General features: G+C 40.6%; 3 protein-coding genes across 3 annotated transcripts; 2 read left to right on the top strand and 1 right to left on the bottom strand.

The window, feature by feature from the left end:
• Positions 1–343: 343 nt before the first annotated feature.
• Positions 344–13,429, bottom strand: mertka (c-mer proto-oncogene tyrosine kinase a). The gene is made up of 19 exons (XM_088305254.1): positions 13,155–13,429; positions 11,997–12,315; positions 11,198–11,298; positions 10,937–11,107; positions 7,913–7,999; positions 6,892–7,007; positions 6,627–6,816; positions 5,887–6,032; positions 4,442–4,577; positions 3,724–3,874; positions 3,086–3,174; positions 2,852–2,947; positions 2,693–2,773; positions 2,525–2,617; positions 2,319–2,437; positions 2,122–2,231; positions 1,867–2,026; positions 1,193–1,329; positions 344–1,120 (listed from the first exon to the last, which is right to left on the bottom strand). Exons 1-19 carry the CDS (start codon positions 13,240–13,242, stop codon positions 679–681), a joined length of 2,832 nt encoding a protein of 943 aa, XP_088161380.1. The 5' UTR covers positions 13,243–13,429; the 3' UTR covers positions 344–678.
• Positions 13,430–14,631: 1,202 nt separating this feature from the next.
• Positions 14,632–22,683, top strand: sft2d1 (SFT2 domain containing 1). The gene is made up of 8 exons (XM_088305488.1): positions 14,632–14,892; positions 15,801–15,887; positions 16,770–16,852; positions 17,743–17,824; positions 17,958–17,993; positions 18,078–18,136; positions 19,835–19,864; positions 21,844–22,683. The coding sequence occupies exons 1-8, from the start codon at positions 14,827–14,829 to the stop codon at positions 21,881–21,883; spliced, it is 483 nt and encodes a 160-aa protein (XP_088161614.1). The 5' UTR covers positions 14,632–14,826; the 3' UTR covers positions 21,884–22,683.
• Positions 22,684–24,026: 1,343 nt separating this feature from the next.
• On the top strand, positions 24,027–26,105 carry prr18 (proline rich 18). The gene has a single exon (XM_088304967.1). It carries the CDS (start codon positions 24,188–24,190, stop codon positions 24,902–24,904), a length of 717 nt encoding a protein of 238 aa, XP_088161093.1. The 5' UTR covers positions 24,027–24,187; the 3' UTR covers positions 24,905–26,105.

The following is a 26,105-nucleotide window of genomic DNA, read 5'->3' as shown; positions in this document are numbered from 1 at the left end:
CCACACAGATTTTTTTTTTAGGATTCTTCAACTTTCTCAGTCTTTTGTAGCCCATGCCCCAGCCCTTTTGGAACATGTTGCGGAAATTAAAATATCAGAGCATATTTGAAAGGGAAAAAATCAATCATGTTTGAACATTAAATATCTTGCCTTTGTGGTGTATTCAGTTGAATATAGGATGAAAAGGATTTGCAAATCATTGCATTCTGTTTTTATTTATGTTTTTTACAACATCCCAATGTGAGTGGAATTGGGGTTTGCATAAAATATTTTCAACCGTTATGAGGACCATAAGGAGCATCGTAAAATTGTTACAATGAAAAGAGGAAAGATACTCCTCAAATACTCTATAAATTATTTATTCTTACAACATACAATATGCATTTATGCAAGTTATTTACATGACAATATATACATCCACAGCAACAAAACACTACAGTAAACCATTTCACAGTTGAGTGAATTCTAAGTTTATGTGCAAACATGTTTTTAGGTTGACAACATTGACATAATGTAAGCTAACCAAACCATAACTTGCTTATGAAACTAAATAACACTACGGGTGCTTTCAGTGCAACAGATAAAAATGTTTAGTACTCAACCATTGTAGGGAAATTTTAATACAATAAAATTCAGTACAGTACAATACAATGCCTTAAAACATCTTGCTACCCAAATTTACAGCAGGTGGGAAATATCACTCGATTTGTGAACTGTCCGCGTACCGCCAGGAACCATGTTGCCATTCGAGCAACTTGACGAACCACTCGACAAAAGCGGAGTGTCCAATGTTGGAGATCTTGGTGAAGTATCCGAGGATATAACTACCACATAACGACCATCGTCATCCTCATCCTCCATGCTCCCGTGAACATCTGCAGTAACTATTGCGTTTTCTGCTCCCTGGTGGCTGCAGGAAGGTGAGGACCTGAGCACAGGATATTCTGTGGCCTCTCCATCAGGGTTCTCATCTTGGAAACTGGTGTTGATGTAGATGATATCCTCTTTGCAAAAAGACTCTGGAAACCTTTCTGTGATTTTTTCCAACATTTCGCGCAGTTGGGAAAAAAGGGGTCGGTCTAGAGGATCGGTCCTCCAACAGATGAACATGATTTCATACCTAGTCACAATGACAGATAACTTTAAGACAAAACCAAATCCAAATTAGTGAAGTGAGAAGAAAAACACTCACAGGTCGTCCAAACAGTCTGTTGGCTGCTTCAGCCTGTGTCCTTTAAGGAGGTAGTCATAAATCTCATGGTTCTGTATGCCGGGATATGGTGTCATACCTCGTGTAGCGATCTCCCACATGGTTACACCGAATGCCCACTGTGGGATGAAATGGAAGGTACATTTCAGATTTTATCAATCTGTCAACAATATCAATGGAAAGTGCTCATAGAGAGTTCACAAAATATTGACACACATGACATTCACACCTTCAGGAAATGGACCAAAATTTGGAACTGGTCCCCACTTTGTGGCTCAATTTCTGTCCATTTTAGCTCACAGCCTTTGTTCAAAATCAACCTCAAACAGTGTAATGTTCTGACATGACCTATTATCATAAAATAATATATCTGCTTCTCAAGATGGTTGCATTTGTTTTTTGACAGGATGACGAGAGCAGTGGTGTAATGCCATATCAAAAACCCGAGGGGAAAAAAAAACGTTTTCTTTCTTTTTTTTATTAATCAGAATCAAAAATACCTTTCAGAACACATAAAGTCACCTCTGATTACAAATGAATTTTTTTTATTGCATAAATGTGTATTGAGCTAGTAGCATTAAGTAGCTCTCCGTTTCAAAAAAGGTTCTAAAGTCTCTTGGAGTAAATGTGTAGCTCAAGCAAACTGGGATTCTTACCACATCACTTTTGACAGTAAATACTCTGTCCGCCAGACTCTCAACTGCGATCCATTTGACGGGCATTTTGGCGATTCTGCCCTGTCTGTAATAATCTCCACTGTAGATCTTCTTGGATAAGCCAAAGTCGGCTACACATACCGTCAAGTCATCTCGCAACCTGAGGTCGAACCCATCCCAACAAACGAACAACAGATACAATGAGAAGCAAATATGACACATATTAAAAGTACTACAAGTAGAAAAATAACTCACATGCAGTTGCGGGCAGCCAGGTCGCGATGCAGAAAGTTGCGACCGCTAAGATACTCCATACCGGAGGCAATGTCGACCATGAACTTCAGAAGTGTTTGTGTTGGTAAGAACTGAGACATACCAAGCAAGATGAAAGATTTGATGGGGTGAGAAGTGCTGAAATTCTCCATGATACAATTGTTAGTTAGATTTCTTACGACAGGATTCTCTGCCAGACGTGAGCGCAGCAAGAAGGTGTGTAGATCTCCATATTTCATGAAAGGCAGGATGACCATAGGCTTGGGGAAGTGTCCGGCGCCTGTTTCCAGGCAAACACCTATAGAGGGTGATCATTTCACACACAAGGACATAATAATGATTTTTTTTTTTTTAACAAAACACAAAAGATGTAATGTGTCCTAACCGAGAAGCCGGATGACATTCGGATGGTGGAAATCTTTCATGCAGGCTGCTTCATTCAGGAACTCCTCAATTTCTCTCTGGGAAAAGCTATCCACTGTTTAAAAAAAAAAAAAAAAAAATTACTACATTTAAAACGTTGCAAAATTGCTGTTAAAAACAAAATACTTGCATTTCATTGTCTTCACAGCAACCTTTTCTGACGTTCCATCTGGTTGTCTTAAATGACCCTCCATCACTGAGCCAAATTCACCTGACAGGAGAAAAAAAATACATTTAATGTACATAAATATATGTATATTTTTTGGTGGTTGTTTTTCCCTCCGTTCACCTTCTCCGAGAACCTTTCCTATGGCTAGCAAGTTCCTCACGACCATCACATCTTGCAGTTTGGCATGGAGTTCATTGCTGACGCCAAGGTTTACAACTGCAGACAATGTTACGCATGTTTAGATGGATCGTTTGAGACTTGTTCGTGCCATATTCAAACATCAAAAGTCAATGAATTAATTTAAATAAAAAGTGGTTCATTTTCCAGTCTACAAAGATGTATTTGTATACATACGTGTTATTCCAACAGCAGAACGATTGTAGGATCTCTGAGGTTTGTATTGCACCATTGGCTGTTGCTTTTGTGCACTTCCCAAAAACCGCCTGTAGGGGGAGACGTTGAAAAAGAAAAGACTCAGCATGAAATCATTATGCACACTTGGGTCATGATGTTGTTGTAGCTCTATGAACACAGGCTGAGATTTAGTACAATAGACAGTCAAAGCATGGACACACACTGAGCTGTTTCTGTGGGTCAGCTGCTGTTTTCCTGAATGTGTGTGTTGACAAAATCCGATCTGCATCCTGAGAGGCAAGACTGAGTCACTGACTTTGACAACGTAAAGTACGAATACTTGTTTTGAACCTTTGCGAACCAGCAGCTGCATAGCTATACCAGTTCAGGTGCAAAGAGTAGTGATTAAGAGGAAGCAAAGACACTTTATGATCAGGAAGTGTCGCGATTTTTTGTTGGTTTTTTTGCTAGTCTCCAGAAGCTTGTGATTGTAAAAAGATGAGTCAGCTCGCCAAGTGAACTATAGAACAGCCATCACTTCACAAGATGGGAAGGCAAAGCAAAACCATTTCAAAGATAGGACCATCAACTTTAGAGAAAGGTTTTTGATTAGATCGACTTTTGAGTCTTCAGCATACCCAAGCCAAGAGTCGGAAGTCCTGTTGTGTACACAGATAGCCACCCAGAGGACAAGCATCAAAAGACAAAGTCCACACACCACACCGAGAACAACACTGACAGAATCTGGAATCTTGGTGCCGGGGCTTGAGGAGGGTGATGGACCTGATTCTAAAATAGAGAAATTTCAAAAAGACTTTTTAAGTTTAAATCCAATTTAAAGCCATGCAGTACATTGAACTGTTATTCGAACTTCATCAACATACAGTGGAACTTCTGAGACCAAATTCAATTCATTCAATTTTCAAAGGAAATAATGGAATTTTAATTCATCAATCCCAAGGTCAAGCATTTTTTCCATGTGGCCCCTGAGCTAAAATGAGTTTGCCACCCCTGCTTTAGAGCATTTATTCCCCACCAATATTCCGTGTGAGATCTTTTGTGCCACGAAAAATGATCCAATTTTACTAAACTGGTGTGAAAATTATCCATTCACAACAAATAAAGTAACGTTGCTTACTTAGCTATGCCAGTAACATATCGGCAGAAAAAGTAAATGCTCATCTGTTAGATGAAAAAACGTACAAGAGCACATCAGATTTGTGTTTATTATTTTCCCAGCTTTTAAATTGTATTTTATGGTTCCACTGTCGTTTTTTTCCCCTTCTCATTTATGTACAAAACAAATTTGGGGCAGTTCATCAAGTTAGAGGAAATAAGATCACGAGAGTGGCTTACTGTCTTCTGGCACAAACAACCAGACTCGTGGGCTGACCATCCCGCTCCCAGCACGTGTGCATGCAGCCACCTCCACGCTGTACGTGGTGTTGAAATCGTGCACGGCTGCGAAGGCAGTGTTGGTGTAACTGTGGATCTGAGCAACAAATAATAGGAGCCGCAATCACATTAAATTGCTGAGCGGTTATCAGTTAAGGGTTAATTATTACATGTGAAGGGATAAGAATAAGGTCGCAGGTTTAATGGTTCGAGAAAGCAAGTTGCGCATGTACAAGTGAAACGTCAGCATGGCCTGGAACATCTCAAAGCTGACTTACACCACAACCTTGCTTTTTTTGTATTCCCTTCCGCTTTTGCTAACTATTGAATCTCCTGTTCTTTGACAAACAAAAACGGCATCATAATATCTCCCTTGACGAACAGACACATTTATAGGAAGCAACCTCCTCTCCCTCAAATTTCCCTTTAAAAAAAAAAAAAAACGTGCGTGCTGGCGACCAGTAACAAAGCCTTGGAAAAAAAGGAAACTTTTTGACCTGCTGCAATGCGAGTGAGCATGTGACAGACATAGTCTTGTATTTCACAAGAGTGCATGGTAGCATGTGCGGTTCCTCTGTGCTCCCAATATGCTGACTGTCGGACAGGGCACGCAGAACACATGATTCGCGCCATTTGTCATGTCTGCGGCACCAAACTGAGCCCGGGGCTTACGACATTAGCAAAGTGTGGTATACGTTCATACGCACGCATTTCCAGTCAGTGCTGAGCTCAGGAAGCTTTTGTATCGTACGTATTGTCGTGACGTCAGCAACGATGGTCAACACAAAAGTGAGTAAAGTCGACTATGCGCATCCTGTTGTATTCATATTCCATTGACTTGAACGTGACTCACAACTATATGCCAAACATTTTTTTCACACCCGCTTCCTTAACTTCCACACAGAAAGGAAGACCAGGAAATAAAGCAATTGTCTTAAAGTGCCACAAGAGATAAACCCAAAGTGGAAAAAATGACCACTCGAATAAACTGTGCTGGAGAGTATATAACATTGCTTGCATTCTTCCTTTCACATCCTCCTTTGCTTGTTGACAGACAATTTAGCTGACCTCGGGCTCAGACGCATTGTCTTCATTTTAGTCATTCTTTGTCATTTTGTGAGTAAGACGAACTTACTTTTACAGTTATGCAAGGCTGGAATATTTCGAGAAAATAAACAATGTGGCCTCATTTGAGTGGCGGACACACCCATAATGTAGAACCTGTTGTATTGATACATGACACTTGCACAATACACAACGTGTAGTGGACAGCAAAGTGTCCTTGTTGAATTTTCAACAAAGTTAATGCTCAATTAATCAATTAGTAGTTACTTTTTTAACTACAAGGTAAAAATATGATTAAAGCTGATCTCTTTAAAAAGAAAAATACAAAATCATCTGCTGACCTTGTTCACATGGGTCCCATGTCGGACAATAATGTCGTAGCCTTGCAGGATACCGTTGATCTTATCATCCGGCGGAGGCTTCCACCTGATCACCAGCCATGTTTCATTCAGCTGCACGGTGACGTTTCGAGGATAAACTGATGGCACTGGGAAGATTGGATAATTACAGTTTGACAATATCATGTAACATGGCTGCATAATACCTTTCATGAGAAAAAGACAATTATTTCAAGAATGTCCTGTTTAAATTTTGATAAGAGTTTGGTATGTTGTCTTTTCCGGGCTCAAATCTCCCCCACGGTGGCCCTTGAGGGGAAACTCCACCCGAGAGGAACACTTTTAGTGAGACCGCTCCTATATCCTACATGAATGTCTCTTTCGGAAACTGGAGGAACTTGTCAGAGGGAGACTAGGTAGAACGTTCCAGTATCCACATTGTCCTTCTGCAGAGCATTTAAAACAGATGAAAGTCAACATATTTCAGGGGATATAATATTAACATTAGTCCTTGTTATTTTCTGTTTATGTGTATTGTCCAAATTCAAAATTTGCATCATATAAATAGCGCCTCGATGTTTCTTTTGTTGTGGATCAGAACAATACAAATAACTATTGTACCCTGATTACAACGATGCCAGGTTCTTTAAAGAATATGGCTGAGTGTCCAATGACATTCACCGTTAACTGAAATGATATTTGCTTGTAAATAGATGGACGTTTCCTGAAGTGGTCACACACACCTCCCTCTGTTGTGTTGCTCTGAATCCAAGGTGAGAGCGGAGAAGCCCCCACCTCGTTGCTGCAGGAAACACTCATGTTGTAAGACGTCATGGCTTGCAGCCCAGGGATTTCGCACTGGAATGGCGGCACTGTGACGTTGATCAACCTGGTGATCGTCACCTCTCCGATCCTGCGACTCACCTCTTTCAACTTGGAAAGCACAGAGAACATGTGATGATCTATCTGAGGCGCGTTCAAATCTCAACGAGCAGATGTGACGCTCACCCTGATGTGGCACTTGGCCAACGGAGAGAAGCCGTCATGTCCGGGCACCCAGATTAGCATCAATTTATTGGACTCCCTTGCAATCACAGTCACGTTAGACACAGTCGAAGGAAGCGCTACAAAACACGATCAAATATCATTTTAACAATGGCAAGCATACAATATAGCTCAAGGTAATTACAATTCATTCAGAAACGATAGGTGCGTTTTAATGGGGAAAAATGAAAAGAGACTGTGACATTGGTTCCACAGCACATTGTATCTATCCTTATACAGTACCTTCCTGGATAACTTACCATATGAACAGAAAAAAGATCCAGAGAACATTGGTTGAACTCTCAGGAGGTTGTGCGGTGTACATTAAACAGCATACATCACAAAAACGCCACTGAAACCACTGAATCGGCCGGGCCGATTATCAGGGCCGATATTTGGCATTTTGTTGATTATCGGCATAAGCCTTTTTTTTTTTTTTTTTTTTTTTTAACTTTCAAGGCCGATAAATTAAAAGCTGGTTTATTTTGGCTCGCTGCAGCACACTTCTCTCTCTCTCTCTGCTGTGCTGATGGCCTTGCGTGCAGAAGCAGTTAGGCTCGCCCACAGCACCATCTGATTGATTCCTCGTGCAGTGGGTCACAGCCAATCAGCAGTAAGGTACACGTTTGCTTTTTCACCTCGAGTCACACGCACTACTGGAGAAGAAGGTAAGGCAACGGACTTTGCCCAAATTGGAATAAATGTCAGTCTACTACAACTCACAACTAATAGAAAACTATTTATCGGAGTAAACTGCTGTCACACCGTAGTTAAATAATAATGACTCACTATTTTTGGATTGTTTAACACCATAAAATTGCATCACAGGAATGAAATGCATGCAGAATTAGAAAAAATAATGAGGCCCAGAGCATCTTATTTCTATATATGCAGCGTAATAACGCATCCAAGTTTGATAACCGTCAAAATGACTGCTCTGGTAGTTCTAGTGTTAAAATGTTTATGATCAGCATTTGTTACATACCTTTAATGTTGATGTTTGCCTCTCTGGATGTACTGACCCCCTTGGAGTTATAAGCTTCACAGTTGAACTGAGTGTACTTGTTGATACCTGCAGTAGACAAATTAAAAAGGATGAGTTTTAGCTGAGTTCAAGCTCAGCATGTGATGAAACGGTAAATGCCAAATAACGCTCATCTTGACTCGAACTATTCTTTCTGTTACACACAAAATACTGAAGAGGCCCATCTCATATTTTCTGGTGAGGTAAGAATGTGATTAACCAATAAAATGACGTAATATTATCCTGTCTTTCAGAAGCCTCAAGCTTTGCTGCATTCCAAAAGTCCTGGAACAAACGTCTCTTTTGTGCTCCATTTCGGAAGCCAAGCAAACCACAACACAGGCTGAGGGAAAGCGCTGGATGTTTTGTTTATACTGTATCTTGACCTTCTCTGGCGCACTAGTGTCAACAGTGCTCCACTTTTTACACAAACACGAAGTGCACCACATGTTTCTTAGCTTCTGTTTTTAACTTGAAATGACAGTGACTGTCAAAGGCCGATGTGCAATTAACTGAGGAATTGCGCAATCCAGTCGAGCGTTTGGGAGTAATGTGCGAATACCTCAGCACATTTCGAGGCAACTTGTAAAAGCGCCATGACTACGGTACATGCCTGACTCTTAAAGTGCACAGCAAACAGATGTTGGAAGCAAAGTAGAAAGTGAGCAGGTCTCACTCAAGTCACAAAAAGAACAAGTTATTCTTGTTAAAATGTTAAATTAGTTTCATGAACTGATTCTCCAGCTGACATCATTACAGGATACCATCTTGAATGACCTAATGGGGATTTATGTGAGTCAAAAAGAGATCAAAACATAAACACGACAAAAAAAATCATGCATTCATATCCTGGTTTTATGGTAAATTAACCAAAAACGGGTAAGTTGATGACTGAGATGGAAACAGTGGCGAGTGGTTGGCTGGGAGTACAGTAGAAGGAAGCAGCATCGGCCTCGCCACCTATAATTTGGAGGTTTTTGTAAAAATGCCTGAAAGATTAGCCTTCTATTTATAAGTCCAAGTACTGACTTGATTTTCCTGCTGTGCACCACCACATTTCAGTCAACCCAACTGGATCTTGCAGCATGCGAACTAAACAACACAACCATTTTACAATGCGTAGCTGCCATGATTCAGACTCTCTTACTAATTAATATTGCAAACTTGGACATCAAGCTTAAGCCATGACAAAATAAAATATATTTAGGCTTAATATCTCACGTTAGCTCCGGTCAGTGAACATCAAAGGACTGACGGAGCATCTGTTTTAGTTTGGCTTGGTTGTTTCATTTTTTTTTGTGATCTTTGTGTATTTTTTTTTGCAACCCTGACCCCAAAATAAGACCCAGTCCCAATTTGGGCTGTTAAGAGAGGAATATGGCGATTAGAGAAGAAGACTATGCAAAGCAGTGGAACTCCTGCACTTAACAATGGCCTCAATGACACCGGTCTTGGTCCAAATCTCTTTGTATCAGCACAGTTTAGATGCTTCGGCAGCAAAGATGAAGCAGAATAGAAACCACTAACAGACCAACATCGGTTACGTACACACAAGCTCGTGACAGCCGCTCACTTGCTACAAACTGGCACTGACTGGCAAGTTGCAGTATGTCATCACTTCTTAACAAGGGCAAGGTGATTTTCGATCGATTTTTTTAAAAATTATTTTTACAATTATGTCACCATTAATGTTGAGACACACTGAAAGATGTGTGAGGAGAAGCTTACTTATAGGGGAAATCAATCGAAGCATGTTATTTTCAAAAAGAAGAATGCACTTTCCGACTTCTATATCCGTAAATGGCAGTGAATGAATTAATAGGTTTGTTTAAATATTGCTAATTTGATGAACATTTTTATGGTCATGTAGAAATTGAAATATTCCTCGGTTAAAAAGGGTGTCACGTTGTTCTTAAAACACATTATTTGAGTCATTTTCTATGAGGAAAATTCAGTAAGTTGGAAATTTCCGAGGAGGTCAACACAGCATCCTCAAACCGATTGCGTTGTGTTCTTTAAGGTACATTCATGACACTTGACATGAACTTTTACAGACAGACGCCTTAAGAGGAAATAGGAGCACTTGTTGCATAAGACAAGTGCAACGTGTGCACGGAAAGTATTGAGCTCTGGTCGGGCAGCCTGCAGCCCCTCCTTGCTTGGGTAGTGGGCTGGCCTGTGAATGAAGTCTTTGTCTCCGGAGCCAACCCCCGAACAGAATGCCTGTATAACCCCCACTCCAGCCTCTTCCTGGCCCGGCCCTCACACACACTGGACCAAAGCACAGCTCTGAACCTTTAACCCATTCCGCAACTGGCTGCGTTAGAGCCTTTCGCCCGAAGGACGCACTGATCCAACAAGTTAGCCTTCGCATAACTTTTCAGCAAAGAAGCAGCATTTAATATGAAATGAAATTCTTACGAACGAAAATTAAAATCAATTATATAATCACACTAAAATGTCGAAGTAACAAAGATGAAGCACAAATCGTCCAATACAACCTGAAAACACACCACCTCACTTTGTCACGATTATAAAAAGTACATTCTGCCAATGTTGACTTTATTGCCTTGATAAGTTTAATAATTCATATGATTCATACTGACAAGAGTTTCTCCGATAAGCCACTTTAACAACGTTGCAGTGGTCCAAGATTCGTACAGTAATGTGTATTTATTGTGTCTCTTTACTGTTAACTACACAAAATAGATCTCAAGCTAAAGTCTCTGCGCCTCAACGATACAGCAACACAAACTTGTGTTTATAGCCATACAACAAATTAAATGATTGTCTAATACTCTACACACAGACTCATAAATAAAATGCAATAAAATTGCAATGTTCTAAGTTTTATCAAATAATAAATTGACAAAAAGTAAAGGTGAATTATTTGCAGAAATAATGACAACAACAATGTTGGTTTTGTGCTGATTTTTGTTTTTTGCCATAATATCTCAATGTTAACAACAACAAAAAAAATCTCACCTTCCACATTGTAAGTGCTGGGCGAAGTGTGGTAGTCACCATCAGGTATTCCGTTACGCAGCCAGCGGATCTTAACGGGGTCCGGAGGTCCTACCGCCTCACATGACAGAGTAAAAGGACTGTCCTTTGTTATGTTTCTATCCTCAGGTTGCTGGATAAAGGTTGGAAGACCTACAAAAAAAATAAATAAATAAATAAAAAAATCACAATTGTGAAACTTGCTGAGCGCTAAACAAGACCCTAATGCCACTTGGGACTAACCTTCGACCCTGATGGTGATTGGTTGAGACTCCACCATCATGTTGCCGATGCTGAGCCGACAGCGGTACTCGCCAGCGTCTGCCCTCTGCACCTGGGTGATGCTGTGGCACATTTTAAAACGTCGGTGAAATGTGGTGTAAAAGCCAGGCAAAATTCCAGAAAAAAATGCAGGTCACAGACAAGCTCTTCCCTCGCGCTCTCACTTCCGAGTGTGGATTTTTCCAAGTGCTCTTTGCCTTTTGTAAGTGTACACACTTTTACAAAAGTATCAGGGCGATAAGTGAAAGAGGAAAACAACAATGACACAATAGAACACTTAGCATTTTAGTCATGCAGCCTAATTTTACAAAAAACATGTCAAAAACATTTCTTATCAAACTGTGGCTATAATTTCATTGTCATTTAAAAAAAATTATTTTTCTAACTTCACTTCAAACCGTCATAACAATTAACAATGCTAAGGTTACTTATACAATGAAATATATATATTTATATATAATTTGAAGGTATATCATCTATTTCTTCTCCACTCATTTTTCTAAATAAACCTTTTTTTTTTTTTTTTTTAGATCTGAGCATCATAGCAATAATAAATGCACTACAGAACAAGCAAATATGCCCCCGGCTGTGAGTACAACAACTTCAGAGTCATCAGATGTCTGTCTCTAATCTAATAACATGACTCCTCTGTCGCATTTGCTGTTCTGACCATGATCTCATCATTGAGCATGCAAAAAAAAAAAAATCTGAAGCGAGATGTTTGAAAAACAAAGCTAAAAAGAGCTACAGGGCCACATACCTGACAGTGGAAAGAAGCATTGTTGCCGTGTCCGTGTTGGTTTGCAGTTCATTGATCAGAACATGCATGTTGGTAGCAAGGTCCTGGCCGTTCTTCATCCACAAGATGGTGGGCTCCAGTTGGGTATCGGGAATATCAATGGAACAGCTGAACTTTGTCTCATGTCCTTCTGACAACTGGATGGAGTCCGTGGTGGTCTTAAAATTGAGCCGTTTTAGCTCATCCGGGCTGAGGTACATCTTTGAAGCATGGCCCGGCACAACCAGGGGCTCTGAGGTCCTGACAGACCGCTGGAGATGCTGCTTGCTGGATTCTTGCGCTGTTTAAACAGTCATATTAAGTTTTAATGAAACTAGTTTGGAGTGGGGGGGTTAGAGCTATACATACTATGTGTGTATAAATACTGTGTGTGTGTGTAAAATAAGGGATTATGCTTTATGATGACCGTGTGAGAGAATATTAGGACCTTGCACATGTTGGGGGTGGGGAACATTGGTTAATAACGATTAAGGAATGCCAATATTTACATATCACAAGGCTGTTGATTTACACTATTTGGTTCAAACATTAGAGTCGGAGACCCTTGACACAGAGTCCAAGATCCAACACCGCAGTTCAAAAAGACATTTTTCATTAATTTATCTCGACAATAATTCAATTAATCATTATACCACGTAATTGTACGAGAAAAATAAGAAATATTTCAGAAGAATAAGCGCTGTTAACGTGAACTCTTGCTAGAGGCAAGAAAAAGTTTGAAATTTGGGAAATAATGTTTTGATGATATTTATGACAAAAACCGCAAAAAAACTTTCACTTTCTCGTTGCCATTGACGACTGAAGAAAAAGAAATGCCACATATGCACGGGAAGGTTGGCATGCAATGTGATAAGCATCTGGTCAATGTTTACGTTCATCCTAACAAAATGTAAACCACTTTTTCGATTATGTTTCTCAAAGAAACAATCGCAATCTGATGACATCACTGAGATGAAGACGCATTGAAGGAGGTTTTGCTCTTCAGGACTTCTAGCGCTCCACAAGTTGGCACTTGGAAAGGCATTTAAGTTTGTCTTACAATTATTCCTTGATCGAGTATTAACCTGCTTGTGTAGATGCTTGGAAAAAAACAAAAGTAAAAGTAGACAAGCACATTACCGCTGCTGGAATTCCACAAAGCGAGTGCCATAGTTGTGGTGGAGAGCATAAATCCAAACCAGCCATCTGAAGTCAGCTTCTTTGCCATTTTCCCTCTTACACTTGTCCAAGCAGGCGGAAAACTACCCACTTAATAATTATGCCAACGCAGACTCGACTGCACGTCGACTGACCTACATCACACCAGTGGCGCTTGGACGCAGTCGCAGGTTATGCGGAGACTTGTTGATAACAAATCACGTTGGCCTGTGCGTCGAAAAAAAAGTTTACTTTCATGGCAACGTCACAGGCAGGATATACCATGGAGGCGGGACGGATTGGAGCAAAGAATCTACTGAAGAAAAACAACAAAACAACTATTAGCGTCTTAAAAACATTGAAGCTCGTTGCGTTTTAAAGCCACGATATGCACATAAAAAAATATATATATATATATAAATAAATAAAACGTGTTTTATTCTACCTTCTACCTTTTTTTTGTTTAGGCTTGAAAGTTACTCTTACCTGTATGAACCTAAAATTAACAATCAAGGCCGTATTTGTTATTTGTCTCTTAATCGTTTTCCCCTAATTTATTTTTCAAATTTAAAAAAATATATGAACACATTCAGAGATGAAAAACAAAAGGTCAGCATGCACAACCCTGCTATCGTGTGGTCATTGTTGGGTACTGCAGGGTTAACTCTAAATGTAATTGTATGACAGCAAATAAAATGCAGTGCGGTACTATTTGTTGTTTTATATACGGTATATTTATGTACATGTATATATTTTTTTCAACAAAACCCACACAACACTCACATAGACACGTTCACACACAGAGAGATATCCTTTCATTATTTAACTCAACAAAGGTGGTTTATTTCACATATAAAAGTATGTGAATCCTTTTAATAGCAGCTACAACCAAACATAAGCATAACCATGTGCTAATGAGGATTTCTCAATAAAGATTTCTATTGCCAAGCTTTTAGAAAAGTTGATCATTACTGTTATAGCTTAAAAAATAAGAAATGCCTCCTTCCAAAAATCGGGATTTGACAGAAATTTAATTTTGCAAATAGCTATGTAACTATGCATTCAACGTGCAATGGCAATAAAGATTCTAATTCAAATTCGAATTCGGAAAAAAAAAGATCCGGGTAAACCAGGAAGGATGGTAATGAATTGAAGTCTATTTCAAGTTGTGCTACCGCCTTTGTACACTAGAGGGAGACAATACAAGGAACGACATACAAAACATGCGGCATACCTGAGCCATACCTGAGCCTTAACTTAAAAAAAATATTTAACAATATATAAAAGTAGTTAAAAAAGAAGAGCATCAAATAACGATTAGCAAAGTCAAAACAATACCCCAAATCCAACATTACATGAAAAAAGGGTGCAGGCGTTTCACAGGAAGTGGAAGAGTCGAGAAGAGGAAGTTGACTCCCCTGCTGACCCGACTGATTTGGAATCAGTTTGCTTGACCACAGAACACTCACAACTAACGTAACTTTGCCATTACTTTTGACCTCAAGTCAGCTTGTTAGAATTGGGCGACTCGGGGAAGCCAGGAAGTCCCTAGTGCTCGAACTTTACACAATATTCTCCAAATGCACAGAAGTAATTGTAGAAATTTGGATTGTATAACAGCGGCTTCTAATTAATTTGTCATCTTTCTAAGACCATGGACAAGCTTCGTCGTGTGCTAAATGGCCGAGAGGAAAACGAAGAGCTCGGTCTCACGTCTCAGGTAGAACTTCATTACAGTAAACCGCAGCATACGATGCTAATGCTAACTGTCAACAGTTTCAAATGTCATTCCAGGCTTTGCCTTTACTGTACTCGGTGTCATAATGGTCTGACAATAATTAGTCATCATATTGCCTATGGTAAAAAAGGTTGTCATAATGTCTGTTGGCGCCTGTCGAATCTATTAAATCAGATGCCTGCCATGTAATGTAGTTAATGCAATCAATGGCGTTCTTTAATCTTAACTTTTTTTTTTACTTCTCTGCTTTATACTTTTCCATTCTGTTGGATGATGTCAATGTGTTGATGTTATACTGTTTCTGCCTTGATGCTTATTGCATGCTATTCAAAGGAGGATAATTTAAGGTAAGATTCTGACATTGCACTTTTTACATGTGATCGTGATGCTTGTAGTAAGAATAAATTGTATTGGCTTCCTGCGTCCCAATTCGGGTGTTGATGATGTTCAGTTCAAAAGTTTTTGGCGATGACATTGGAAAGCAATACAGGCCAAATTGAGGTTGAGCAAATGCAACCTTAATTTGCTCTGGACAGACCCTCTCTTGTCAAACAAGCAGGACATTTTGAACTGTAGTTCAGAACTGTAGTGCATCCTCGTGTTCATCATGTGACAGACAGTTGACATGAGAAAGTTATGTGATTGAGATAGCACAACCATTCTGAAATGTCCTATGATCAAAAACTTGCTTAATATACGCTTCCACGCCATCTTAACTGATTCTGTTGAATTTTGTTATACAACTATCCCGTGCCTTGAAGTCAGCTTAGCACGGTGTCTGTTATGATATTGACAACTTCAACATGTATAAAACAACATCAGGAAGTGTGCAGGCCTCAATGTGGGTGAAATGATCTTTTCTTATGACTTCCTTCCATTGTTCTCACTAGGTCCTCGATGCTACCTCGCTCAGCTACAGCACCAGGGTGAAATGGTTCGTCATATGCTTCGCCTCAGGCATCTTGTGCTCAATACTTGTGAGTGGTGCTGCCTTGCTTTCATATTTCATTAACTGTCTGGTGTGGGCTTATAAAAACCCCGGGGATGCAGCAGAAAAAGGAAATCCATGGTATACAGAGTATAGTGTTAATATGTCCTAGATTTTGGGGTCGAGACCCAAAATGGGTCGTGGGGATGCTATTTATAGTGACGTTGACTGTACATTAAATTTTCTTCACTTCAAGCGGCTCGAAAATCCTCCATAACAAATACATTTGAGAAAACAGTTGCTCACTTAAGTATGTTATCTATTCGACTGCTCTCATTGGTCTTCTCTTCAATAAAGTTTAATTTTTTAATACAAGTGACACCCTTTGAAAAGAGTCACGGCATCAACTTTGAGACTCCCTCGAATCATGTCCTTATAAGCTTATTGGTGGATATTTTTAACTGAAACATGTCAGTTTAACTGAGAAGTGAAGTGGTTCCCTGAGTAGCAGACTAAAGTGTCAAGGAGATATGTTGGTAAATAAACTTGTACTGTCTTACTTTAATTTGGTTTGATAACATTTTTGGGGGGGAAATTTCACACAAAAACATTGCCCTAAAAAGTCCATTTCTGACACGAAAAATTCAGTTTCTCCAGAAACCATCATCCGATTTTCAAAATTCTGGTTGTGTCGTACTCAGGTTGCAGTGGCTTTTCCTAGCAGCGGAATTTGGAATGATATTCATTTTGGGGGGAGATCTTGTCACATTGCTAATAAAATAACACTAATTTATAACTAATGCAGTATCATATTAATAGAATCTTGAATTTTGAGTTGATTTATGAACGCTTAAGTCAGTGAGCGCTTCTGAGTTGTGATTTACATAATTGCCCGTGGCTTACAGAAATGAATTTACTCTTTCCATGTCAGGGCTCAGCTTTGCTGTTCCTTCCAAATGGAATCAAACTCTTTGCAGTTTTCTACACACTGGGCAATTTTGCAGCTCTTGCCAGGTAAGACTTAATCTTAGTGCAACATAAAGCGAGGCCGGAGCACCTAGAAATAATATTTCCACACCTTGTGGCCATCTGTTCTTGGACTGTGTAGGTTCCCGCAACCAAGTGTGAAAAGCAGGGAATCAATGTCCCCAATGCAGTCTTGCACTATTTGTTTTCTTATTTTCTGTGTTGTATGGCCACTGGGTTTTTTGGGGAAAATAGGTCATAGCCTTGGTTACTAATCTCGAGCAAGAAAGGATCACACAAAGACATTTTTATTATTGTAGGTGACTGTTAATGACCTTAAGGAGACCCATTTTGTTATGTAACTAATTGATGGAACATCTAGTCATGGTGCGGACATCATGAATGAGGGACGTGCGAAAAATGATGGCTTCCATCATTGTAGCATACTTCGGATTGTCTCTATCGTAATAATACCAGACAGTCTGTTCAGATTTGAGTTTTACCGACAGCATGTACTTTCTGGTGTGTGATTTCCCGGAGCTCAATGCCGTGTAATGTGGGTGCTGTATCATTACCAGCCTTCTGAGCGTCACCGCAGCTCCCACAGAGTCTCATCTAACAGACGTGACGCTCCACAAGCGCTATCCTCCCACTCAGCTCAGCTGAGCACAGAGCTGTACTTGGTCAGTGGGAGAAGCGTCTGTCAGGTTACATTCACTGACGTCATCAAAGTATCAGGAAGCTTTGAATGTCGTCTTCTGGCGTTGGGTTTCAAATGGATTTTACATTTTGTCATGGTGACCAGGGGCCGCATTTATAATTGTTTTTTTTTGTATTTCCTTGTTTTTCCTGGTTGCAAATTTTGAATGAAATTCACCATTAACTTTTGAATTGATTGATTAAGAGATTGAGTAACCAGTCTGTCTTGTCCTGAATAGCACCTGCTTCCTTATGGGACCACTAAAGCAGCTGAAGCGCATGTTTGAGCCAACACGACTTATAGCGACCATTGTTATGCTGGTAAGAACATTATCACAGGCACCGATAGCTTAATGTTTTCACAATTTACTTAATTCGTTTAACGCCAGGCATGCACACGTAATAAACCTGTTTAAACATTTTTCAAGGATGATCTTTTTCATTTCCCCAACAGCTCTGCCTCGTCTTAACATTATGCGCAGTGTTTTGGGTAAGTGGACAGCAGACAAAACGGGCTTAAATGTTCTGGTGGAGTCTTTACAATGCCTGAAATACACATTTATGTTTGTTACAGTGGCACAAAAAGGGACTGGCCATCATTTTTTGTATTCTCCAGTTTCTAGCAATGACGTGGTAAGTGTGAACAACCTGCGTAAATGCCAACAGTGGAGTATTCTTTGAAGGGCCACAAACACGATATTGTCTTTTTGTTGAGGTTTTCATCATGAATAAGCAATCCCTCGACCGTACTTTCCCTTGTTTGATATATAGGCATTATTAAGATGACCCGTTGAGCTCTGCCAGTGTTGCGACAAACTGCTCTGCAGTCGACGCACTTGCTACTTATTGTTTGCTGAATCAATCTTATCGCTGATATTGTCCTTTCGATTGATCAAATGGATGCATCAATAAGTGGTTACTTTGTCAGGTCTCAGCCAATTGTCAGTTTAGTTAATAAGAACAATCTAGAACAATCTTTAACGCCGCAGTGAAACTGATTCCTGTTGGTGGAACAGAGTGGGCTTAGTTGGAGTCTTGTCTGTTTGCCAGGTAGGTCGGTCTAGTTTTGGCCAGGTGGTGCTTGACTCAACATGGACCTACTTTAGTCTCACTCAGACACTATGTGGTCCTGGCAAGATAAACAGTTTTTTTATCTAACTGTGCTGTTTTTACACAGGACAAAGTCTTTGCCAGCCTCTGTACTTCTGCCGTCATCAATTTTCATACAAATTACCTTTTTTTTTTTTTTTTTTTTTTTTGCTTTCTTTCTTTTTTGTGTCACTCCAATATTTCCATTTACTTTTCACACTCATAAATCAATTTTTTTTTACACCTGATCTGTTCACTTGAGTAAATGTAGTAAAAGTAGTGCGTCACTACCCATCTCTGGTTTTAGGCTAGTGAGGACACAGAAACAAATTATTGTAAAGAGCATTTTTCTTTACTTGATTTTCCATTCAAGAGTCATCGAGGTGAATGTCTAGCTTGGCAATACACGTCTAAATCCTGTGAGTGATGTGAATGTGAGCATGTCTTTGCTTGCGTCAGCATTAATGCGCATTTATGCGCAATGTGGACAAAGGATGTTCGTGAAAACCCCAGGGCAACTCCGTGGGTGGAAAAAAAGAGCGAGCATGACTGTCCGCGGCGCATTTCATCTACGTTTGGAACGCTGACTTCCGCTCTTGCCTGCGTTCCCAAGACATCACCATTGAAACCACAAGTCACACATCCCCGGCGCATTCTGAACAGAAACTGTTAGAGTACACGCCCACGCGGGAGTCGAGCCGTCTGTGTGAAACATGACCACTGACCCGCGCGCTGGACTGGGCAAAGTTCACACTTGAGGCTCAGTGCTGTAAACCTAAGACAGGATCACGTGACCCCAAACAGAGTGTCTCTGTATACTTGATAGTCTATGCTGGACAGACTTTGGTCAAAGGTGCACTTTTTTCCAATGTTGTGACTTGATTTTATGAGAAGAATTTCCTGTGGATGTACCAACAATGATGGCTCACACGTTGTAATTCTTTACACCTAAAAGCTGCCTGTTAATGGATTGTCCATTTTATTGGTGATCAAGCTTCAGCTATTGTTAATCATTCAACTGCTGCAGATTCCCCTCATATTTGCAACATAGCACAATGTGTACGTCATCAGGGAACGCTGTAAAATAGTTATTAACCTCACACTCTTCAGCCCAAGCCATCACGGTCGCTTGTCTTTATTTTGGAATATCTTAATTGGCATGATGTTAATCCCTCGTTACACCGCGCACTTCAATTTGCAGTGGTCACTTTTACATTGTGTTGTGTTTGTTTTGTCTTTTAGGTACAGCATCTCCTACATTCCTTTTGCCAGGTGAGACTATCACGATGTTAAGTCTCTTGGAGTAAAATGTCGCCTCTGAAAGTGTGCTGCAAAAACGTACGCTTTTCACGAAGAAAATATTGCATTGCGGTCAGTTTTCATCTTTACTCTCTCAACTAATGACACGAGAGCGGATTGTCAAGACCACTGAATAACAATGCGTTTTGATTTACTTTTGAACGTCCCACTGTTTGCTTTTCCCATTTGGTGGTAATCATCCTCCCTCCCTCTGCCACTTCAAGTCAAGCAAATTGCTGCTCGTTGTTTCACATGCACGTTGTTGCCTTCTGATGTTTTCTTTTGTTTTACTATCAAAATACCAAAATTCCAACGATGCTGTTTGGGCCAGATTTACCTCAACGCACAATCACTCCCCTGCCCAGTGTCTGTCTGACATCACTGTGATTAGTTTCTCCCTTGAAGGGGGTACCCTCCGGGGAACGTTTTCATTAGATCTGAACATGAATACTCAGAATTAATATTAATTCTCCATCTAATAATCACATCAGCCCGTTGCCCCCATTTTCGATGTGAACAGTAAAGAGTCGAAATACCTTGAACACATACTGACACTGAAAGCATTTTTGCTATTTCCCAGTACTGAGTGTTAAGACAGACATGACTGTACTGCTTAGTTGACATTCCTGCATCCGGCCGGCCATCCTCCAAGCACAAACATGAGGTGTGATGTTGTTTTGCCGATCCAGATGCAGGCAGGATTATGTCTAATTTGGAGAGTGGATCCCTCCACCCAACAAATCCTGGGTGCTTGTTTTGGTGACCCTCTAAAGTCTAATCCATCCCAACAGCTGAGAAACCTGCACTAACCTCCCCAGAGTCCCCCTCCCCCCAACCCAAATGCTGACAACAAAACAAAGAGTCTTGCATGCTGCCCTTCCACAAACCAAATTCCACACAACAAAAGTTTGACATTCGAATGCTCATTCATTCACTCCTTCATTTTATTCCTTTTCTTAATGTCCAAATATGGTGTCAGCACGTTGGCAAGCTTCTGAAATCATTTTCCAGCAGATGTTTAGGAGGTTGTCGCCATACTTTTTTTCTTAAATGCTCAAGCTGAATTACGGCCACTCGCGACACCACATGGCAAGAGGACTTGATCCTTTAATGTATTTTACCTGGCTGCCGCTTTATAAGCTCCCTCGCTTAAAGTAGGTGAAGTACACAAGCACGCCGTATGTGCAGTTCCCACAGCGCTTTGAGGCTAACATTGCTCTACATTTTCATAAGAAACGGGGGAGGTCTCAGAGGTGTATTATGTATTCATGGAGTTGTGAGTTGGTGCAAAAATAGCATCAAGAGAAACTAAAAACAAACCTGAGGCGGATACAGAAGGATGCTGGCGTAGTACACAGCCAAAGCTTGAGAAGGAGCAAGTCTCCTTTCTTGCACACTGACCTCCCCTCCCCCCAAGCCAGGCTATGATTCACCCCCCCCCCTTTCTCCTTTTAACCTTGACGGGCTTCACACCTCCTCCACTGAAATGTAACTGAGGCTGCAGGCGAAGTCTGCATAGCAACACTCTCGTGGCCAGAACAGAATGTGGTGAGGGGGAATGGAGATGGCAATGGCTTGTGGTTGCCATGGCGATGACTCCTCTTGCATCATTACTCAACACCGAGCACCTGGCAAAAGGGGGCCACGCCATCACCATGAACATGTGGAGCTTCCCCGCCAAAACACACTCATTTATTTATGAGATTGTCCATCCGAATCGTACGACGAAAGGCTGGAAGTGCTTTTTTGTCGCTTTTCATTTCATATGCATGACAGCATTCTGTCCTCTGGGATGTCAGCCCATTTAGCCCAGGATCATTTTTGCATTCATATGTTCCATAATCCATCATAGCACATGGCTGTCTTTATGTATTATATTTATTATAAATTGTCTTTGTCGATGTGATCTAATTATGACCATTTTCTGTTTGCGCCCCCCCCCCCCCTTGCAGAGATGCTGTGATGAAATGCTTCACTACCTGTCTGAGCTAGGATTCTGGAGTCCACACTTTCATGTGAAGACTGGTCCTTATATGCAACTGCAACAACAATAACTTTGTACAATATATACTTGTTTATTTCCTCATTTATTTGGTTGTTTTTTTTTTACTGCAGCAATTTAACATAGTGGCCTTTTTGATTTAAGCGGTCTTTTACTTTCATCAGATTTTACTTTTGTACTTAATGCTGTGAGTGCCTTTATTGCTTAATATATTTAAAGATTTGATAGATACTTCCGATTGGTTAACGTTGTTTTGAGTGCTCATAAGGTCATTTAAATTAGATGTGCATTATAATTTCCAACACAAGTGCAGTGCAAAATACATACTTAAATGCTAATATACTATTTATGTCTTAAACAGTCTTGCAATTAGTCTTGTTTTTCTCTTCAACCATATTCAAATCAGGACATGTGCATTGCTGCCAAAACACATCTTCCCTTTTTGTCTTTATATGAGCAGCTGCCTGCTATGTTTTTAATAGAAATTACATTATTTACCCTTGGGCATTTGAGGCACTGCTTCAATAATTCCACACTGGCATGTTTGATATCCACAGCGCTTGATCTTTTCCAGTTAAACAATGTAGAAATGGCAGCTTATGCTGGTAGCCGTTGTGTACATTAGACTCCCCTCCCCCACCAACAAGTAAATGACATTAAAATTGAGTATTTTTAAATGAGATTTTCTGCCAGACGCAACAATGACCTAGTTAATTACGCTTTTCTGAGCAATGTGGTTTTGGCGTGACCTAATAACCTAAAATAGCTTCCAACAGGATGCCTGTATGCTCCAGCATGATGGCATCATAGCCTTTGAGAATTGAGTTGTCATGACAACACGTGCCGGAAGATTCATTACCTTAGCTACCCCCATTTTAGGTGCAGATGTTCGTATTATGGCGACACCGAGGCATGCGCTTTTGTACAAAACACGGCCACGCATTTGTCTTACACTGAACTCGTGATTTTAAAGCTGCTTTGTGCTATATATGAAGACGCGTCACGTCACATGTTGTGCTCGTTCTTTGAACCAAACAACTGCATTGCAATTCCTGTTGTTTCGCTAGGCTTCTGCAAAGAAGGATTATGGACAGTCTCCCTTCCGTACAACTTGTTCAAGTAACTTGTTAAGTAACAAGTAAATCCCTCTGCGCCATACCCTCTTCATATAATCTGGGGGATCAAATCATACTGAAAAAATGTGTTGTTTTGGCATCCGTTTTCTTTACCAGCCATGTTTGGATTAAAAGTTAGAGGAGGCAGATGTGCAGTCTGTCAGACTGTCCCAACTGTTTCCTGCAGAATTACGTTTAATCCAGAGATTAGGAATAGGTGGCATCCCCAACAGTGTTGGCCTCTAAAAAAGTTAGAAAGAGGATCACCGTAAGATGGTTTGGGATCTTAAAATTGTGGAAAACAAACACATACGTTGTGTGATCATCTGTACAAATAAACATCACAAATGCCATCTGATTTTATCTAATATTGAGTGCAAATTGTAAAAACAAGAGATGATCAAGCAGGTTTTAATAAATGATGTACATACATACAAATGGAATGTTTCTTCCTACACTCACGCAGAAGCACGTAAACCTTAAATCCATTTTTGAACATTCAAGAGTAAAAGGGGGGGGGGTAGTTTTTTAACCCTTTTTTTATATATATATTAAGCAGTCCAAATCATCTGATTTTAGCCTCTCAAATTAGAATGTTTCCATTCCATATGTAACCCACACAAGCTGACAAACTTTCTTGGTTTTAGACCAAGCGGCATTAGATCACATCAAAGCTGGATGCTTTTCATGGTTTGAACTAAACAACACCGAAGTCCATCAAAAATGATGTCATCACAATCAACGCGTGTGAGCCTTGGACCGATCATTACCAAACATAATATTTTTCATATCCATCATCATTCGTGTAGTGAAAGTTCTTTCTTGTAGTATGATGACGACGTGACAGCACCAGAAATGAAACAGACCCCACTCACTCTCGCACTTGGGCATGTATGATTCATATTTTGTTGCGTGTGATGCGTCTCTCATCGGAAGCTAATAGCTTTATGACATCAGCGCCTCCTCTCCTTGCCTTTGTTTGGCGTTTCTCCTGACCACGCCCCCCTCGCTTTTGCCACCATAAAGGCGTGGGCCGTGAGCCTCCACAGCGGAATTCCACGCTCACTCGTGTGGACAACAGGTGCACTCGCTCTGGATGATGCCCTTAGAGTGTCCGTCGTCGCTTTGCACTTTGAAGCACTTTTTGCACATTTTTCCAATCAATTTTACGTCCTGAAAATGCCTTTCCCGCCTATTAGTCTACAGCAGAAGATCTCCTCTCCTGCAAGGGATCTATTCGGCAAAAAGAAAGCAAGTGGCGAGAAGCGGGACTCAACGAAGGAGAAGGGGACCTCTTCTTGGACAACTGCCAATTTAAGGAATTTAGGGCGCAAGACACAGCAGGAGAAGAGCAAACCCCCGTCGCAGAAGGAGGTGCAGGGGAAATGCTCGTGGCTAACCTCGACTAAACCTCAGGACTCAAGTCCAGGACTGAGGCGCTCCTCCACCGCGGACTCCGGCAGAGCGCTCGCAAGCAAAGAGGACGCAACCAAGAAGGAAATCCAGTTCACGCTCAGTCTCACGCCGGAGGCCATCCTCGTTATTCAGAAGAGAAATCTGGAGAAGCAGATGCTGGCCAAGCAGCAGAAATGCTGCGCTTCGGCGGACTTCCGCCACCGGCGCGTCTTCCCTTCCAAAAAAACAGCGCACGGGAACTCCAAAGGCGCGCAGGTGAGCAAAGTGGAGGATGCGGAGCAGGACATCACGGCGATCGTTAAAATTTCGCTGCTGAACGACCAGCACAAGTATGACGATGTGGAGTATGAGGAGGAGGACGCAGACGTGGACGAGACCGTGATGAGGAAGTGTAAAGAGTGGCTCAAGGGGGTCGAAAGTGCCGCAGCTTTGGGAAAAGTTGACAAACTTACTGCATTACCCCACATTAAAGGCTGCTAATGTCTGGACTCAAGCCATGAAACGACTCCTCTTAATTAATGTTCAATGATGCAATGATATCTTAATTCTTCAGGTTGTTCGATTATCCACGTGGAATGAAATGTTGCCTGAGGAATGTCTGCTTGCGATGGAATACTTCCCAGAATGACTAGAAAAAGCTGCATTTCAAGCTAATTATGCCTTTGTTGGAAGTTTGAATTCAATGACTTTTGCACATGCGGTTTTTGTTTCCAGTGAGGCGCCTCCTGTGGTTTAAAGTCGGCATTTTTGCTAAAGGAGCCCTTTGTGTGAGAGAACAAAACGCTGTTCCACAATTAGGTTTTATGCCCTGTTGCTAAAACCAACCTCAACTGTCTTTTATTTCCCATCAAAAAAGAGGCTTCTATATTCCTATGTACAGTATTTATTCATATTTGTACCTGAAAATTGATCGTTGGTGCCATTTTAAAGTAAAGGGTTTTGTACGATCCACATAGCTCCTAAATATGAACTTGATTGTGCCTCTTTGTTTCATGATGTTGATTTATTTTCACAATGACTTTTGTTGGATATCAAAGGCTCTTTGTTGCCATTGTAGCTACCTGCGGCCATTTGGGCATTAGTGTACAAAGCCTCTTAGATTTCCTGCTAAGCAGGGTTGACCATGTGTACTGTAGGGGCCAGGTACTGGAGCTCCATCAGGAGATTGCCTCGAATTTTTGTATTACCCGAGTAAAAAATACACCTCTTCACGAAACAGCGTCTTGAGACTTTTCTTTTTGTCGACAATGAATTGGATGTGTAATTACCTGCAAATGCATTTATTGTTAAAGCACAACTCAGTCTCCTTACACTGAATCCATCTTCCCATTTATCAGTAATTTCGTGAAAAGGAGTGGGATATTTAAATTTGGCAAGTCGACTCATGTGCGCTCCTAAAATATGAGATTTCACAATAACCTATGGGCTAGAATGAGGGAACCATTAGATGTCTGATTTGAAAAAATTATAAAAAAAATAATGATGACATAAAGTAAGGATGTCACCTTGTGGGAGCGGGAGTTGAAGATCTAAAGGCCCAATTATCAAGAAAATGTGTCTTGTATTTTGTCCATTATGTGTTACTTTCTGATTCATGGATAAAGGGTCATGCCATTCTTATTCTGGATGGCGAATGTATTGTTGCCAAAGCCCAGTGATGAAAATAAATTCCTCTAACTCA

Source organism: Idiotropiscis lumnitzeri, chromosome 9 (genome assembly GCF_059441095.1).
Source record: "Idiotropiscis lumnitzeri isolate Australia: NSW breed Sydney's pygmy pipehorse chromosome 9, RoL_Ilum_1.0, whole genome shotgun sequence".
In the NCBI taxonomy this organism is placed as follows: domain Eukaryota; kingdom Metazoa; phylum Chordata; class Actinopteri; order Syngnathiformes; family Syngnathidae; genus Idiotropiscis; species Idiotropiscis lumnitzeri.
Note: the sequence above shows the minus strand (reverse complement) of the source record. Positions and strands in the feature narration are given on the sequence as shown.

Bases quoted from the DNA above. Each gene is read 5' to 3' on its own strand.
- mertka (XM_088305254.1), bottom strand. From the start codon at position 13,242: ATGGCAAAGAAGCTGACTTCAGATGGCTGGTTTGGATTTATGCTCTCC. The intron at 2,438-2,524 runs GTTAGGACACAT...CACCCTCTATAG, and splicing joins GAATGTCATCCGGCTTCTCG to GTGTTTGCCTGGAAACAGGC. The intron at 1,330-1,866 runs GTAAGAATCCCA...TTCATCCCACAG, and splicing joins TTACTGTCAAAAGTGATGTG to TGGGCATTCGGTGTAACCAT.
- sft2d1 (XM_088305488.1), top strand. From the start codon at position 14,827: ATGGACAAGCTTCGTCGTGTGCTAAATGGCCGAGAGGAAAACGAAGAG. The intron at 14,893-15,800 runs GTAGAACTTCAT...TGTTCTCACTAG, and splicing joins AGCTCGGTCTCACGTCTCAG to GTCCTCGATGCTACCTCGCT. The intron at 17,994-18,077 runs GTAAGTGGACAG...TGTTTGTTACAG, and splicing joins CATTATGCGCAGTGTTTTGG to TGGCACAAAAAGGGACTGGC.
- prr18 (XM_088304967.1), top strand. From the start codon at position 24,188: ATGCCTTTCCCGCCTATTAGTCTACAGCAGAAGATCTCCTCTCCTGCA.